This window comes from Sphaerodactylus townsendi, linkage group LG08 (genome assembly GCF_021028975.2).
Source record: "Sphaerodactylus townsendi isolate TG3544 linkage group LG08, MPM_Stown_v2.3, whole genome shotgun sequence".
Lineage (NCBI taxonomy): Eukaryota > Metazoa > Chordata > Lepidosauria > Squamata > Sphaerodactylidae > Sphaerodactylus > Sphaerodactylus townsendi.
This window is the reverse complement of record NC_059432.1, coordinates 11,533,453-11,548,857: the sequence shown is the minus strand read 5'-3', so window position 1 is coordinate 11,548,857 and position 15,405 is coordinate 11,533,453. Positions and strand designations below refer to the sequence as shown.

Below are 15,405 nucleotides of genomic sequence, written 5' to 3'. Positions count from 1 at the left end.
GTGGTGCCTTGACTGAGAAGGCCCTCTCCCAGGTAGCTACCTGCTTTACCTCAGAAAACAGGGACAGTCAAAGCAAGACTTCCAATGATGACCACAGTTGTCAGGCAGTTTCATAAATCAGTTTTTTGTGGATGGCCGCCAAAGTCTTCCCAAGTCCAGGGAACCCCCAGCTCTTTTCCCTACAGCTAACTGACCAAGGGATCTCCCCCTTCTAGCACCTGTTCTCATTTGGTTCTGACCATATTAACATGGGACTTTCTCAGTGGCGTAGGAGGTTAAGAGCTCATGTATCTAATCTGGAGGAACCGGGTTTGATTCCCAGATCTGCCGTCTGAGCTGTGGAGGCTTATCTGGGGAATTCAGATTAGCCTGTGCACTCCCACACACGCCAGCTGGGTGACCTTGGGCTAGTCACAGCTTCTCGAAGCTCTCTCAGCCCCACCTACCTTACAGGGTGCTTGTTGTGAGGGGGGAAGGGCAAGGAGATTGTAAGCCCCTTTGAGTCTCCTGCAGGAGAGAAAGGGGGGATATACATCCAAACTCTTCTTCTTCTTCATACAATCAGCCCCTCCAATGAGATCTTTGCCTTTCATTTGTTTCTGAGATGACATCATGTGTAGATTAGAGGTGCCCAATATGGTGACCATGAGTGTCATGCAATGGCATCTGCTGATACCTTTTCTGGTGGCCACAAAGTGCTTTTAGCGAATGGGCAGAGTCTGAGGTACTTGGCTCCCCCTGGTCACCAGTGGGGGATGTGGGGTTGGGTTGCCAGATCCAGGTTGAGAAACAGCTGGAGATTCAGAGATGGGGTATAATCAGTGGTGGGATTCAGCAGCTTCGCACCACTTTGGCGGAACCGGTTGTTAAAATGGTGCTTGTAAACAACCAGCTGTTAAATTATTTGAATCTCACCACCGGAACTGGTTGTTAAATTATTTGAATCCTACCACTGGGTATAATGCCATAGGGCCTGCTCTCCAAAAGCATACGTTTTCTCTCCAGGGGAATGGATCCCTTTAATCTGGAGATGAGCTGTAATTTCAGGGGATCCCGAGGTCCCACCTGGAGGCTGAGATCCTAGTGGGACCACGTAGGGCTTCTGACCAGCAAGCTTTCTGATTGACTCAGTGGTGTCGTGCTCAGGGGACGTGGGGGGCGCAATGCTCCGGGTGCACGGGGGTGTGTGGCCAGGGTGTAGCGGGGGCATTCTGGAGCATTTCAGGGGCATACCAGGGCAGGGCGGGGCAGGGGCGGGTGGCGCTGCAGCAGGGGCGCAGTTTCCCCTAACTTCACTTCTGGATTGACTATTGTTTGATTTGTCTAACAAAGTTGCTTCAGCAGCAGCTGTCACCTCACCATCTTATTGAAGGTAAGCTGTGTTGCTCCTGTGGAGGCCATTTTGTGGCAGCCATTTTGTTGCTGTGTCCACCATGTCAGAATGCCAAATGTTCCAGAGGTTTGGGAACCCCTGATGTAGATCAGGAGAAACAGCTGTTTTCAATGCATTGTTGAAGGCTTTCACAGCCGGATTCAACGGGTTGTGGTGGGTTTTCTGGGCTGTGTGGCCGTGGTCTGGTGGGTCTTGTCCCGAATGGTTCACCTGCATCTGTGGCTGGCATCTTCAGAGGTGTATCACAGAGGGAAGACACACTCGCACTCTGGAAAAATCTGCTGAGTGCGAGTCATCACAGCTTTGTTTCAACACTGCCTAACAACCAGCTACTTCCAATGGGACAATGATTACTATGAGCAGATTGGTTACTATGAGCAGACCATGGCCACACAGCCCAGAAAACCCACCACAACCAGCTGTTTGCCCTGTTTAGTCTGGACACAGACCCAGCGAGAAGCCTTCAACATGTCTATTTCATGACCTTCACAGATACCCTGAAACTGCAGTTGGTAGAAGCCGGCATCCAGGATGCTGTGACAGAGATCCTGACGAGACTCCAAGACAGCTCCAAGCCAGAAGACACGTGTAGCTTGAAAGCTGCCTCTGATCTCATTGTGTCTTTGCTACTCGGAGGTAAGAATAAACCAACAGGGAATTTGGGGGCTCCCAGCAAGATCAGGTGCCACTTCTTAAAATGACCATGAGATTGTACCACGACAGCAGTGCTCACATCTGTCTCCAAGACAAAAGACTCACCTCAGGCATTTCATAGCCCTGGGCCTTTTGGGTCCAGAAGTACCAGGAGGAAGACTGAGGTAGCATCTAAGTTCAGTCAGCCCAAACCTGTGCTCACAACGAGCTTTTGTTACAGAAGAAAAATGTGGTGTACCAATCTCAGGGTAAGATTTTACAGTATATTTGATTTGCATGTTTAGAGGCCCTCAGCTTTTGTTCATCCTGTTTTTCTCCCAGCAGCTCAAGGCAGCATACATGGTTCTTTCTTTGGCCCTTTTCCTCATAACACACCTGAGAGACAGGCAGCCCAACCCAAAGCCTGAGGCAGCCAGGGATGCATCTCTCCCATCATGCCACCACGCTGCCTCCAGAGGGTTTCCAGGTGGTGTGGAGGGGCAGCTAAAAGGAAAGACCTGTCACCTGGAAGCCCTCCAGAGGGCTTAATGGAGTTACACCACTCAAAAGGGTGGCATGAATTACCAGCCCTGAAGTCAGCTCCACCCCTGGAAACAGCTCTATCCCTGGGGACGCCCCCCCCCCCACACACACACACACTGTGCTCCTTTGAAGCAGTGCCCACTACTGGGTTTCACTGCCTCTGAGCTGAGGCCCAGGACATTCCAAAAGCTGTGTAGTGCATCTGAGGGCCTTTCCCCACTTACCTTAAGCCCCGCGCTACTCTCCTCAAGTAGCGCGGGGTCCCCCGGCACTCCCCACGACAGGGGCGGTGACAGCAAAGAGTCTAGGCAGCCGCCTCTAACGCTGTCAGCTGTCACGCTATTCAGCGCCAGCTGCATCCCACAAGAGGCGCTGGAGAAAATGGTGCCTTTTGATGACCCCGTGCAGAGCACAGGGTCATGGGGATGCCTGGGCGCGCGGCATAGGGGGGATCCTGGAGAGTGGGGAAACGCCCTGAGATACCTGGATATGGGGAAGCTGGTCTGATATTGTTTTCAGCCTACAACAGACTACTGACCCTGCTTGAGTCCCACCTGCTCAACGTGTGCATTTAACTAGTAATTTACAAACAAGCCTGGAAGTGTAAGTACTGTTGACTCAAGAGGAAACTCATCCAGTAGAACCTCTGGAGTGTCCTAAGACTTGCACAATTAGAGCTTTTTGGAGCAATGCCTTTACGTGTAAAATGGACAGAAATAATATTTTCCTTTGCGGTTGAAATTGGATACAAGAACTGCCAAGTCCCTACTGAGAAAGGGAAATCTCCTATCCTCAGATCCCATTGAGCTACCCAGGAGTGACAAAGTGTAGCTCCAGGAATCACCAGAAACACCTTGGTAAGAACCATTGGTTTTACAACAGTATGTGCAACGATTCCTAGAGCTACTTGTCACTTCTGGGAAGTTCTAGGAATCACCAGGCACTCTGTGGTAAGAACTTCCTGTAAGCAGATGAAGCCTTATTTTTCTTCTTAACTTTTCTCCCAGGATTTTGCCTTTACACAACCATCCCATTGATTGTTAGGCAGTGCCTGATAACTGTAGTAATATGCATCAGTGGGTTAAATATTGCTAAGTTAAGTGGCATATCTTGTCAGAAGAACTTCAGTTGTGATTTTTATTATTAGACTTATCTGGATAAAAAGAAGCACTTTGACGTTTCTTCCAAATATAAACATTGGAGAAAGGCTGTTCTTTAATTGTTATAAATCTTGCAGCAATTAGGTTGAACAGGAAGGAATTGATGTAAATTAGATGTTCTGTTATTCAGTCGTTCACTTAATACTCAATTTCCTATCACATTGCTTATGAAAGGAGTAATGAACTCTGTTTTTTGCTTCTTCTTTTTTGCTTATTTATTTAGCTATTATTGTTGTTATTTTTCTTGATTCTGGGCAGATCAACATGTTATTTTTACCACAAGAAAGAAAGGGAAATCCCATCCACAGACAAGGTGTCTAATATGACATGTTATGTCATCCCTCCACCTGGAAAGTTTCTATGCCAGAAGCCGACTACAGCCAGGAAGTACATCCTGCAGACAGGAAGTAGCTGTTCTTCCTGGCTGCAACGGCACTAGTGTATTTATTTATTTTATTTTATTTTATTAAACTTATAGGCCGCCTATCCCCGAAGGGTGGAAAAATATAAAGTATCCTATTGAACATGACAGCAACAACATGGGAATGTTTTGTTTCCATGGGATACAGGGAATATCTAGATAGACCCAGCTACTCCTTCTGTTTCCACCTGTTGTTCCAGTTAACAAATGTAACAACATAATAGACCTAGAATCCATTTTTTTTGTATTTGTTTGGGTTAAGGCTACTGCATACAATTATTTTCTTACCCAGATGCAGTTTCCATTTTAAAAAACAGCTCTGCTTGACTTGTTTTCCTCAGACTATTAGTCACAATTTTTAACACCGAAATTTGTAAACCTTCCAAATGCTGCTAACGGTCATGGTGAATAACGCAAATCAGATTTGCCAATTGACATAAGTGTAGTGCCATCTTGGGCAGGAACAATAAAGTTCCAATTACCCAAGATGAAAGACCATGAACCAAGCAGCTAAACTCTGGAAACAACACTACATTCAGTTGTGGGATCCAAAAATTTTAGTAACAGGTTCCCTCGCCAGCCCCCCCCTCCTCAGCAAAGGGGGCAGAGGCGTACCTAGGCAAACCTGAGCCCTGGGCAAAACCTGAGTTGGATGCCCCCCCATGGGCAACCACCCCACCACGACCCCCAAAAATTTTTTTGCACCAGGTCATTTCTAAATCATTATCACATTATAGAAAATGCCCCAACTCACAAATCTGAACACAGCAATGGAGAAACACACAGGTTCTTTGATAGAGACTGGTGAGATAAACGGTACGAAAGGCTGAGAATCCATGAATTGCAGTACCTGAAAGGGATTAACCCAGTTCAGGGAGTTACATTATTAGTCGCAATTGCTATATGGAACCTTCACGTTCAAAGGCAGGATGCCTCTCAGGGAGGCGAGGGCGTGGAGATGGAAAAGCGGACCCAATTAGTAACCCCCTCTCAGCACACACAAATAATTAGTAACCCACTCTCAGGAACTGGTGAGAACCTGCTGGATCCCACCTCTGACTACATTCTACACTTTCTGTGTTCCTACAGAACCAGAGGTGTAGGTTTAAAAAAAGAGTGTCCAGGGCTAACTCTGGGTGCCATGACCCCCCCCCCATACACACACACATAGAGTTGTGCCCCCCAAAACTCCACAGGAAGCTCAGAAGTGGGGACAGCCATTTCACCCTGTCCTCGATCTCCAAGTGGAGATCAGGGGCAAGGGTGAGCCATTGGATGCTGGCCTCAGCTCGCCCGGGTTCAGCTTTAAACTGAGGGCTACTAACAAGTCTGCCTGCCCCTGATCTCCGTGTGGAAATCAGGGCAGAGTGCCAGTTGGCCCCTTCCTGAGCTCCATGTGGAGTTCAGGGGCGGGGAAAAGCCCTACTTGTCCGTATTCAACTGTGATTCTACCCTGAACTCCATGGGGAGTTTGGGGCCAGGGCACAGTTGGAGGGGGTTGCCCTGAAATTAAGGTGACCAGATTGTCACCTTTGTAAACCGGGACCCGGCCAGCCGCATGCGCGCATGCACGCGCAGCCGCAGGAGTGCACTGCCTTTTGGGGCGCTCCTGTTTCCTGCCCTGTCACAGGGTGGGAAACGGGAGTGCCCCAGAAGGCAGTGCAAAAATTGGGACAGTTCAAAAAACCCGCGGGACACAGGACAAATTGTTTTAAGGCGAGACTGTCCCGCCAAAAGCGGGACATCTGGTCACCATACCTGAAATGCTCCCCAAAGGAAGTGGTGCCAGGGTTCCAGCCCCCTCCTGCCCCGCTCGCCACACCATTGTACAGACTGGAGACATACACACAATCTTAAACAAGGACAAGAGGTATGAATCTAAATGAGATAACCTCGTGCAAAATATAATGGGGGAACGGGGGTTTCATCCTGCATCCTCTCCGATGTTGTCAGTAGATAGCATTTACGTACATGGAACACTGGTTTCATAAAGATATCATATAGTTCAGTGTGAAGTATTTAATGATGAAAAAATAGTAACAATAAATGCCGCTTCATTAGATAGACCAGTGGTTGCGAACCTATGGCACGGGTGCCAGAGGTGGCACTCAGAGCCCTCTCTGTGGGCACGCGCAAACAGAGTGCCCCGCCTACATCTAGGCTGGCCTGGGCCACTGGGTTCGATTATTAGCATTAAATCTAAGACCTAGTTTTGGGGAAGCAGTGTAAGTAACCCTGATAAGCGCTGTTAAATCCCACTGATTTTCATGCGAAGAACTAAAGCGCGATCCTTTACCTGGGAGTAAGCTCGGTTGCTGGCAATGGGACTTGCTTCTGAGTAAACCCTCCTAGGGTCGTGATTCACCCGTTGGAAGAGTTGCACAAAGCAGAGCCACCGACTACCACCAAGCTTACTCCCGAGTAACGCACGCCTCGGAGCCAACCGTTTTTTTCTAAACTCATACCTTCGGGACTGCATTACCCCATATGTCCCTACTAGGCCTCTGCGCTCAGCGGAGGCCAATTTGCTGGTAGTCCCTGGTCCCTCAATGATGCGGCTGGCCTCCACGTGGGCCAGGACTTTTACAGCCCTGGCCCCTGCCTGGTGGAACACTCTTCCTCCAGCTGTCCGGGCCCTGCAGGATCTTGGCGAGTTCCGCAGGGCCTGTAAGACAGAGTTGTTCCGCCGGGCTTTTGGAGTGTCCAGCCGCTGATATGAGTGCCCCCCGTCCCCTCCTATATTCCTGGCCCATTACCATCTATGGGTCCATTCTTTTTCTCCCCTTCTGGGAGAGTCTAATAGGATGTTGCGGGCATTGTGTTTATTAATTTGCTGCATTTTAACCTAAATTGTTTATAGACTATTATGTTATTGTTATTTTATGTTGTTCACCGCCCAGAGCCCTTCGGGGGTTGGGCGGTCTATAAGATAGATAAACAAACAAACAAACAAACAAACAAACAAACAAACTAAAACCTCAGTATTCAGGTTAAATTGCCATGTTGGCATTTTGCGATTAATAAGTGGGTTTTGGGTTGCATTTTGGGCACTCGATCTCGAAAAGGTTCGCCATCACTGAGATAGACAGACTCCCTAGCAGTCCCTAAGCCAGCGCCCTGAAAGGTTATAAACCAGCTGGGCTTCTAGCCGGCTTAAAAATTCTGCATCTCTTTCTCTGACTTCTTCATCCACTAATCTTAGGAAACAGGAAACATTCCTCTGGGGATCTTCGGTGCCCTCGCCCCCCGTTTTTCCCCCTCCCCTGCACCCCTGACCTCCCACAATGCATTCTGATGACAAGGCCAGACATAAAATGTTGATCTAGGGGTGACCAACCTATGGTGCTCCATGGCCATGCTGGCGGGGCTGATGGGAATTGTAGTCCATGAACATCTGGAGCACCATGGGTTGGCCACCCCTATCTTAGACAAACTGCCCTCTCCCTTTCCTCAAGTCCCCGGGCAGTAGGGTTGCCAGTCTCCAGATGGTGACTGGAGAGGGCCTGGAATTACAGCTAAGGTAGCCAGTCCCCAGGGGGTGGCTGGAGATCTTCTGGGATCATAAGCAACTGGATCTCCAGGAGATCAGATCTCCTCTAGAAAAATAGCAGCTTCGAAGGTGGACTATGCGGCATTATACCCTGCTGAGGTCCCTTCCTCTTGCCAAAACCATGTCTCTTCCCAGCCTGTGCCCCAACTCTCCAGGAAGTGCTCAACCCCTGGAGCTGGACAGCCCTGTACATGGCGAAACTCAGTTTTCCTGAAACCAGATAGGGTGTTTTCCCAGATTTATCGTGGTAGTTTCACAATCCAGTTCAAGAAAGGAGGCACGGAGATTCACACAGCCAGCCGTAAAGCAACATCATCTCCACCCACATCCCACTGTCTGCAGTGGCAGAGCTACAAGGGGAAGGGGATGCTGCTGCGGCAACTCGGGCACACACGCCTGAGGGTGCGGAAAATTACCCCCCCAGGGCCTTCTCCCCTTCCCAAGTGCCTCCCCCGCTGGGTGACCCCCATGGTAATTTCTCATAGCCACCTCTCCCCACAGCACTTCTCTCTGCAGCATCTTTCCACTTCTTTCCTGACATTATTTTAGTTCATTTCCTTAGTTCCTATAATTTATTCAGTGTGCTTGAAAATGCCTGTTCACAGTACAGGCTAAAAACGGCCTGAGGAACTACAGTTCCCAGGAGACCTTGGGGCTCACAAGGTCTCCTGGGAAGTATAGTTCCCGTCAGGTCGTTTTTAAGCCTGAACAGTGAATAGGCCTTTTTTCAGCCTGAAAAAGTTCTAGGAAGAGGAAAGGAACTAAGGTAAGTGTGGGAAGGGGGGAAGGGGTGCCGCAGGGGAGCCATGGGGGAGGGGGCAGAAAATATAGACTGCGCACTGGGTGCATTTTGACCCTCTGCCTGCCTGTTTCTTCCAAGCTTGGAGATTCCTTCTTTGAACAGCAAGGCCAGAGGTAGTGCTTCCTAGGGGTTAGAGTATCTAACTCAGACCTGGTACAACTGAATTTGAATCCCTGCTCTGTCACAGACCCTCACCAGATGATCTTGGGCCCAAACTGCTCACTCAGTCTAACCCAGGGGTAGGGAACTTGCGGCTCTCCAGATGTTCAGGAACTACAATTCCCATCAGCCCCTTTCAGCATGGCCAATTGGCCATGCTGAAAGGGGCTGATGGGTGGGGTGGGGGGGGGGGGGGGTGGGGGGGGGGGGGGGTGGGGGGGGGGGGGGGTGGGGGGGGGGGGGGGGGGGGGGGGGGGGGGGGGGGGGGGGGGGGGGGCCTCAGGCCGTTTTTAGCCTGTACTGTGAACAGGCCTTTTTTTCAGCCTGAAAAAGTTATAGGAAAAGGAAAGGAACTAAGGTAAGTGTGGGAAGGGGGGTGGAGGGGTGCTGCAGGGAGGGGGTGCTGTGGGGGGAGGTGGCATGAGGGGGTGCCATGGGGGTCACCGCGGGGGGCAGGGGAAGGGGGAAGGCCCTGGGGGTAATTTTCCGCACCCTCAGGCGTGTGCCCGGTGCACGGCGCATCCCCTTCCCCCTTGTAGCTCCGCCACTGCAGACAGTGGGATGTGGGTGGAATGATGTTGCTTTACGGCTGGCTGTGTGAATCTCAGTGCCTCCTTTCTTGAACTGGATTGTGAAACTACCACGATAAATCTGGAAAACACCCTATCTGGTTTCAGGAAAACTGAGTTTCGCCATGCAGGGCTGTCAGCTCAGGGTTGGGCAATTCCTGGAGACTTGGGGCACAGCCTGGGAAAGACATGGTTTTGGCAAGAGGAGGGACCTCAGCAGGGTATAATGCCGCATAGTCCACCTTCCGAAGCTGCTATTTTCTAGAGGAGATCTGATCTCTGGAGATCAGTTGTAATCCCAGAAGATCTCCAGCCACCCCCTGGGGACTGGCTACCTTAGCTGTAATTCCAGGCCCTCTCCAGTCACCATCTGCCCGGGGACTTGAGGAAAGGGAGAGGGCAGTTTGTCTAAGATAGGGGTGGCCAACCCATGGTGCTCCAGATGTTCATGGACTACAATTCCCATCAGCCCCGCCAGCATGGCCATGGAGCACCATAGGTTGGTCACCCCTAGATCAACATTTTATGTCTGGCCTTGTCATCAGAATGCATTGTGGGAGGTCAGGGGTGCAGGGGAGGGGGAAAAACGGGGGGCGAGGGCACCGAAGATCCCCAGAGGAATGTTTCCTGTTTCCTAAGATTAGTGGATGAAGAAGTCAGAGAAAGAGATGCAGAATTTTTAAGCCGGCTAGAAGCCCAGCTGGTTTATAACCTTTCAGGGCGCTGGCTATGGGGGGGGGGGGGGGAGGGAGGAGGGGGGGGGGGGGGCAAGGGGGGGGGGCGGGGGGGGGGGGGGAGGGGGTGTGGGGGGGGGGGGATGGGGGGGGTGGGGGGTGGGGGGGGGGGGGGGGGGGGGGGGGGGGGGGTGGGGGGTGGGGGGGGTGGGGGGGGGGGGGGGGGGGGGGGGGGGGGGGTGGGGGGGGGGGGGGGTGGTGGGGGGGGGGGTGGGTGGGGGGGGGGGTGTGAGGGGGGGGTGGGAGGGGGGGGAGTGGGGGGGGGTGGGGGGGGGAAGGGGCGGGGGGGAGGGGGAGGAGAGGGGGGGGGGGGGAGGGGGGGGGGCGGGGGAGGGGGGGGGGGGGGGGGGGGGGGAGGGGAGAAGGGGGGGGGGGGGGGGGGGGGGGGGGGGGGGGGTGGGGGGGGGGGGGGGCAGCATGGCCAATTGGCCATGCTGAAAGGGGCTGATGGGAATTGTAGTTCCTGAACATCTGGAGAGCCGCAGGTTCCCTACCCCTGGTCTAACCCACTTGGCAGGCTGTTGTTATGAGGATAGAGCAGAGAGAACAATACGATGCACTCTTGGCATGGAGAGAAAAGCAGGTTAACAACAACAACCTTTATTTGGCATTTAAAAATAGGTTCTAGAACATTGCCAGACATTTTTGAAATACAAATCAAGAGTACATTCAAAGCGCAGACAGGAAGACTGTATATAGCAGTATACATTACTTAGAAAGTTCTTATCACTTGTAAAAGAAATTTTGCTACTTTTTCCAAGAGCACGACATCTGTGTTGTTTAACAGAAGTTCCACAACAGAACAGTCAGAGTCACGTTCAGATTTGTCTAGGGCCAGCCTGGGAGAGAAATTCCTGATGCCCACATACCTCGGACAGTCAAGAATAATGTGAGCAAGAGTCTCCACTTGATTTTTACAGTGTGGACAAACCCGATCCTGGAGAGGTATGGATAAGTAGCGACCCTTTGTAATGGCCGATGGGAAGGTATTGGATCTGGCCCTTGTGATAATCCATCTCTGTTGGGGTTCAGTTAATAATTCAAGATATTTGGCTAATTGAAATTGGACTAATAAAAGGAAACAAGATATTTGGCTATGTGCCCCTGTTCCAGTATTATTCCGACAGAGAGGGGTGAGCATGATTTATTTGCTTGCCCCAACAAGATATGATATTCCTGTTCTAGAAGTTTACTAGAAAAGCAGGTTTAACAAGCATATTTAAAACTGCAAAATGTCTCCCCTTCCCCACTATTTGGGCCTCCATCCCGGCAAAAGGGATTGGCCTGCATTCCAAGGAGGCCGGATAATCAGATGACTATTGTGCTAATGTTGCCAACCTCCAGGCGGGGCATGGAGATTTCCCAGAATGACAACTGATCCCCAAATGACGGAGACCAGTTTCCCCTGAAGAACGTGGTTGCTTTGGAGAATGTTCTATGACCTTATATCCCCCCAAATCCTCATTTCTCGGGCTCCACCCTCCAAATCTCCCAGAATTTCCCAACCCAGAGCTGGCAACCCTAGACTAAGTTGCACCCCAGCCTGCAGCGATCTTCATCTCTTCATAACAGCAAGACAAAAAGCCAGCAAGCTAGGTGTAGGATTGCACGATCGCGGTACTACCAGTCTGTCTCCGTTTGTTGTGCTGCAGATGAATCCATGCAGCAGCTGTTTGCAGAGGGGCATGGTGTGATCTACCAGAGCGTGGGCACGTGGCTGGCATCCAAGCACGCCCAGTTACAGCTGACAGGGGCTCTAGCTATTGCTAACTTTGCCAGGAATGGTAAGGATGCCCGTTCATTTTCTATTCCAATGGCCCCGGCTGCGGCTCTCAAAGCATTTTTCTTGAACGCAGGTCCAGTCGAAGAACTGCACCACTTCCTTCCAAGCAGATATGTTCAAGGCTGAGTGACAACAGAGCAACAGTGAAGTCCTAAGTGGAGTTACACTCCTCTGAATCCCTCAAAGGCAAAAGACTAGGAATCAGGCTGCCAACCTACAGGTGGCAGATGAAGATCTCCTGGTAAATTACGACCAAACTCCAGGTGGCAGAAATCAAGTCACCCGGAGAAGATGGATGCTTTGGAGCATAGGTGTCAAACTCGCGGCCCTCCAGATGTTATAGACTACAGTTCCCAGCATCCCCTGCCAGCATTATGCTGGCAGGGGATGATGGGAAATGTAGTCCATAACATCTGGAGGGTCGCGAGTTTGACACCTGTGCTTTGGAGGGTGGACTCTATGGCATTACGTCCCATTGAAGTTTCAAACCCCGCCCTCTTCAGGCTCCGCCCCCAAATTTCTGAGTAATTCTCAACACGGAGCTGGTAACCCTAGCTAAGAAGGGTGTAACTCTGCTTATAACTTGCACTGCTTCATTGGGCAAACAGACATCTCTCCCCCTCTCTCTCTCTCCCTCTCTCTCTCTCCAGCTCACCAACCAGTTATTTTGTTAAATTTATGGTACAATCTTCAGCATCTGGAGTTGTAGATAATTATGTACTTTAAAAAGGCATTTAGAATCGGGAGCCGCCTCTAGAAGGACTCATAGACGTTTGTTGGAAGATGAGTACATTTTTCTTTTGGAAATTAGGCAGAGGAGAAGGAGTTTTCTGGCACCTATTTGGAGACACTGAAAGAATGTGTAAACTAACCTCGTATGCTGCATGGTAAAACTTTAGATATGCTTGATTAATGGAACAGTATTCCAATTAGGATGACAAATTGAACCAAATAACTCCTGGATGGGGTACTGTATGGTTTCCGGGCTGTACAGCCGTGCTCCAGCAGCATTCTCTCCTGACATTTCGCCTGCATCTGTGGCTGGGATCTTCAGAGGATCTGATAGTAGGAAAGCAAGTGGAGGAGTGTCCAGGGTGGGGGAAAGAACCATTGTCTGTTAACAAGTAAAGGGTGCAATTAGCAAGCTAGATTAGCATGTAACAATGAAGACAGCAAGGTCAATAGGTGAGGGCATCTGAATAGAAGTAGCCTGGCATGTGAATAACAATGAAGATAGCAAGGTCAATAGGTGAGGGCATCTGAATAGAAGTAGCCTGGCCTTTGTTCCCTTTGATTGTTTCCTATCTATAGTCATCCTGTGTTTGTGTGGAGCTGGATGATTTGATGTATTGTTAAAGGCTTTCACGGCTGGAATTAACTGGCTGCCGTGGGTTTTCAGGGCTGGGTGGCCATGGTCTGGTAGTTTTTGCAGATGCAATTGAACTCTGCCCAGACACATGCAAATGTGCTTCATGTCCTCCCCCCCCATACACACACACACAGGCACGCCTATGAGGTGGATAAAAGATATACCCCACCACACCATCACTCCACACTGTGCCACGGAGAGAAACACATCTCACCATGATGTGCCTCCAAAGAGGCTGGCAAGAGAGGCAGGTAAAATGGCTTGGAAAACGCACAACAGTCAGTCTGTGTATTTTGTTTGCAGAACTGAAGATGAATGTCTAAAGCTTTGCATCCAGCTTTATTTTAATTAATATTTTCATTAAACAATTAAAAAAATAAAATCTGGCATCACAAGACTGTCCGGGTATTTTGCTGTCAAGTCACAGCTGACTTATCATGACCTCGTGAGTTGCTCAAGGCAGGATTGGAGCCCCTTCCTTATGAGGAGAGGCTGCAGCGTTTGGGACTCTTTAGTTTGGAGAGGAGATGTCTGAGGGGGGACAGGATTGAAGTCTATAAAATTATGCATGGGGTAGAAAATGTTGACAGAGAGAAATTTTTCTCTCTTTCTCACAATACTAGAACCAGGGGGCATCCATTGAAAATGCTGGGGGGAAGAATTAGGACTAATAAAAGGAAACACTTCTTCACGCAACGTGTGATTGGTGTTTGGAATATGCTGCCACAGGAGGGGGTGATGGCCACTAACCTGGATAGCTTTAAAAGGGGCTTGGACAGATTTATGGATATATTTCGATCTATGGCTACCAATCTTGATCCTCCTTGATCTCAGATTGCAAATGCCTTAGCAGACCAGGTGCTCAGGAGCAGCAGCAGCAGAAGGCCATTGCTTTCACATCCTGCAGGTGAGCTCCCAAAGGCACCTGGTGGGCCACTGCGAGTAGCAGAGTGCTGGACTAGATGGACTCTGGTCTGATCCAGCAGGCTAGTTCTTATGTTCTTAAGGCAAAGACATACACAGGTGGTTTTCCATTGCCTGCCTCTGTAGTAGCAACCTTGGTTTGCCTTGGTGATCTCCCATCCAAATACTAACAGGGGGCCAATTTCCTTTTGTTTATGCAAGGGATTCTCCTACTGCAAAGTGTCCCCAGCCAAGCCAAGCCAATCCATTTTGCAGACACCCACTTCCTTGTACTAGCCATGCAATCTCCACCTAGGAAAGTTGTCTGCCACCATTTGCGGTGTGCGTGGAGGGGGGGGAGGGGTTGCTGTATTTGGTCTAGCATTAATTTGCTAGACCACATAAGTTTTAGGTCAGTTTCAAGGGTCTTTTGCTTAAGTGATAGACCCTCAATGTGAAAAAGCAGCCCGTTTGATCCTTCTGAAGTGGTGCCCAGAAGAGCGGGAGAAACTTCTGCTGTGTGGGCAGGGAAAACCAGGAGGAGCAAGAAAACCCAAAGGAAGTGAAATGCTTGTTGATACTCTTTGCTCTCGCTACAAAGGGAGAGGAAAAGTCAAACTTTCACAGGTTTCAGAAACCATGGAGATTCTCCAATCTGAGGCAAAGTGAGTTCAGGAGAAGGGGAAACATGTGCGTATATGAGATTAATAGAATTCAATTCCCCATTTCTGTCAGCATGCATAATTGGCCATGCTAGGGCTGATGGGAATTGTAGTTCCTGAACATCTGGAGAGCCGCAGGTTCCCTACCCCTGATCTAACCCAAAGGGAATTAATGCTTAAGGTGAAGGAGACTGCCATAGAAAACTCAGTGAATCATCCCACCTGTTTGTGCTCAAATCCCATTGTGCCCCAAAGGTTCCAGCTATTATAGAATAATGCACATGTGTAAGTGTCCGTTACTCCAGTCATCAACAAGACTCAGGAAGGTTTCAAGAGCTTTATTGGCACTGTGTCATCCCAGGCTCAGATAGCCAAAACTGGGGGTTTCGCTCTCTGACCCCTGGTATAAACCTTACAGTTTGGTTCAACCCCTGAGTTCCTCTCCCCTGCCCTCACATTCCCATAGCATCAGCATGTGAAAGACAGTGGGAACAGTTGTATTGCTTGAGTATTCAAGTCACTGCTTCAGGAAGGCAGATAAGGGAGTGAGAGGCAACGCATTCTTAGGTCGATTCCGCACTTGCATTATCGACCTAAGTTCGAGCTGCGTTCGACCTAGGTGCTCCGCACAACCACTGGGATCGGCGTGGTTTTGTACCAGCTTTGCCCCGTGTAACGGTCAAATTTCCGACTCCAGTTGGGAACTACTACTTTTTCAAGGAAC

The 15,405-nt window shown here is 50.0% G+C and overlaps 1 protein-coding gene across 2 annotated transcripts in view; it reads left to right on the top strand.

The window, feature by feature from the left end:
- LOC125438352 (rap1 GTPase-GDP dissociation stimulator 1-like) overlaps positions 1-15,405 on the top strand; it is a 92,896-nt gene that overhangs the window by 42,381 nt on the left and 35,110 nt on the right. Inside the window, exons 7-8 of one of the 2 annotated variants that reach the window (XM_048506764.1) lie at positions 1,886-2,029; positions 11,617-11,748. In XM_048506764.1, the coding sequence (XP_048362721.1) occupies positions 1,886-2,029; positions 11,617-11,748 (276 nt within the window). The remainder of the gene's footprint in view (positions 1-1,885; positions 2,030-11,616; positions 11,749-15,405) is intronic. The other variant, XM_048506765.1, reaches the window with a different exon arrangement.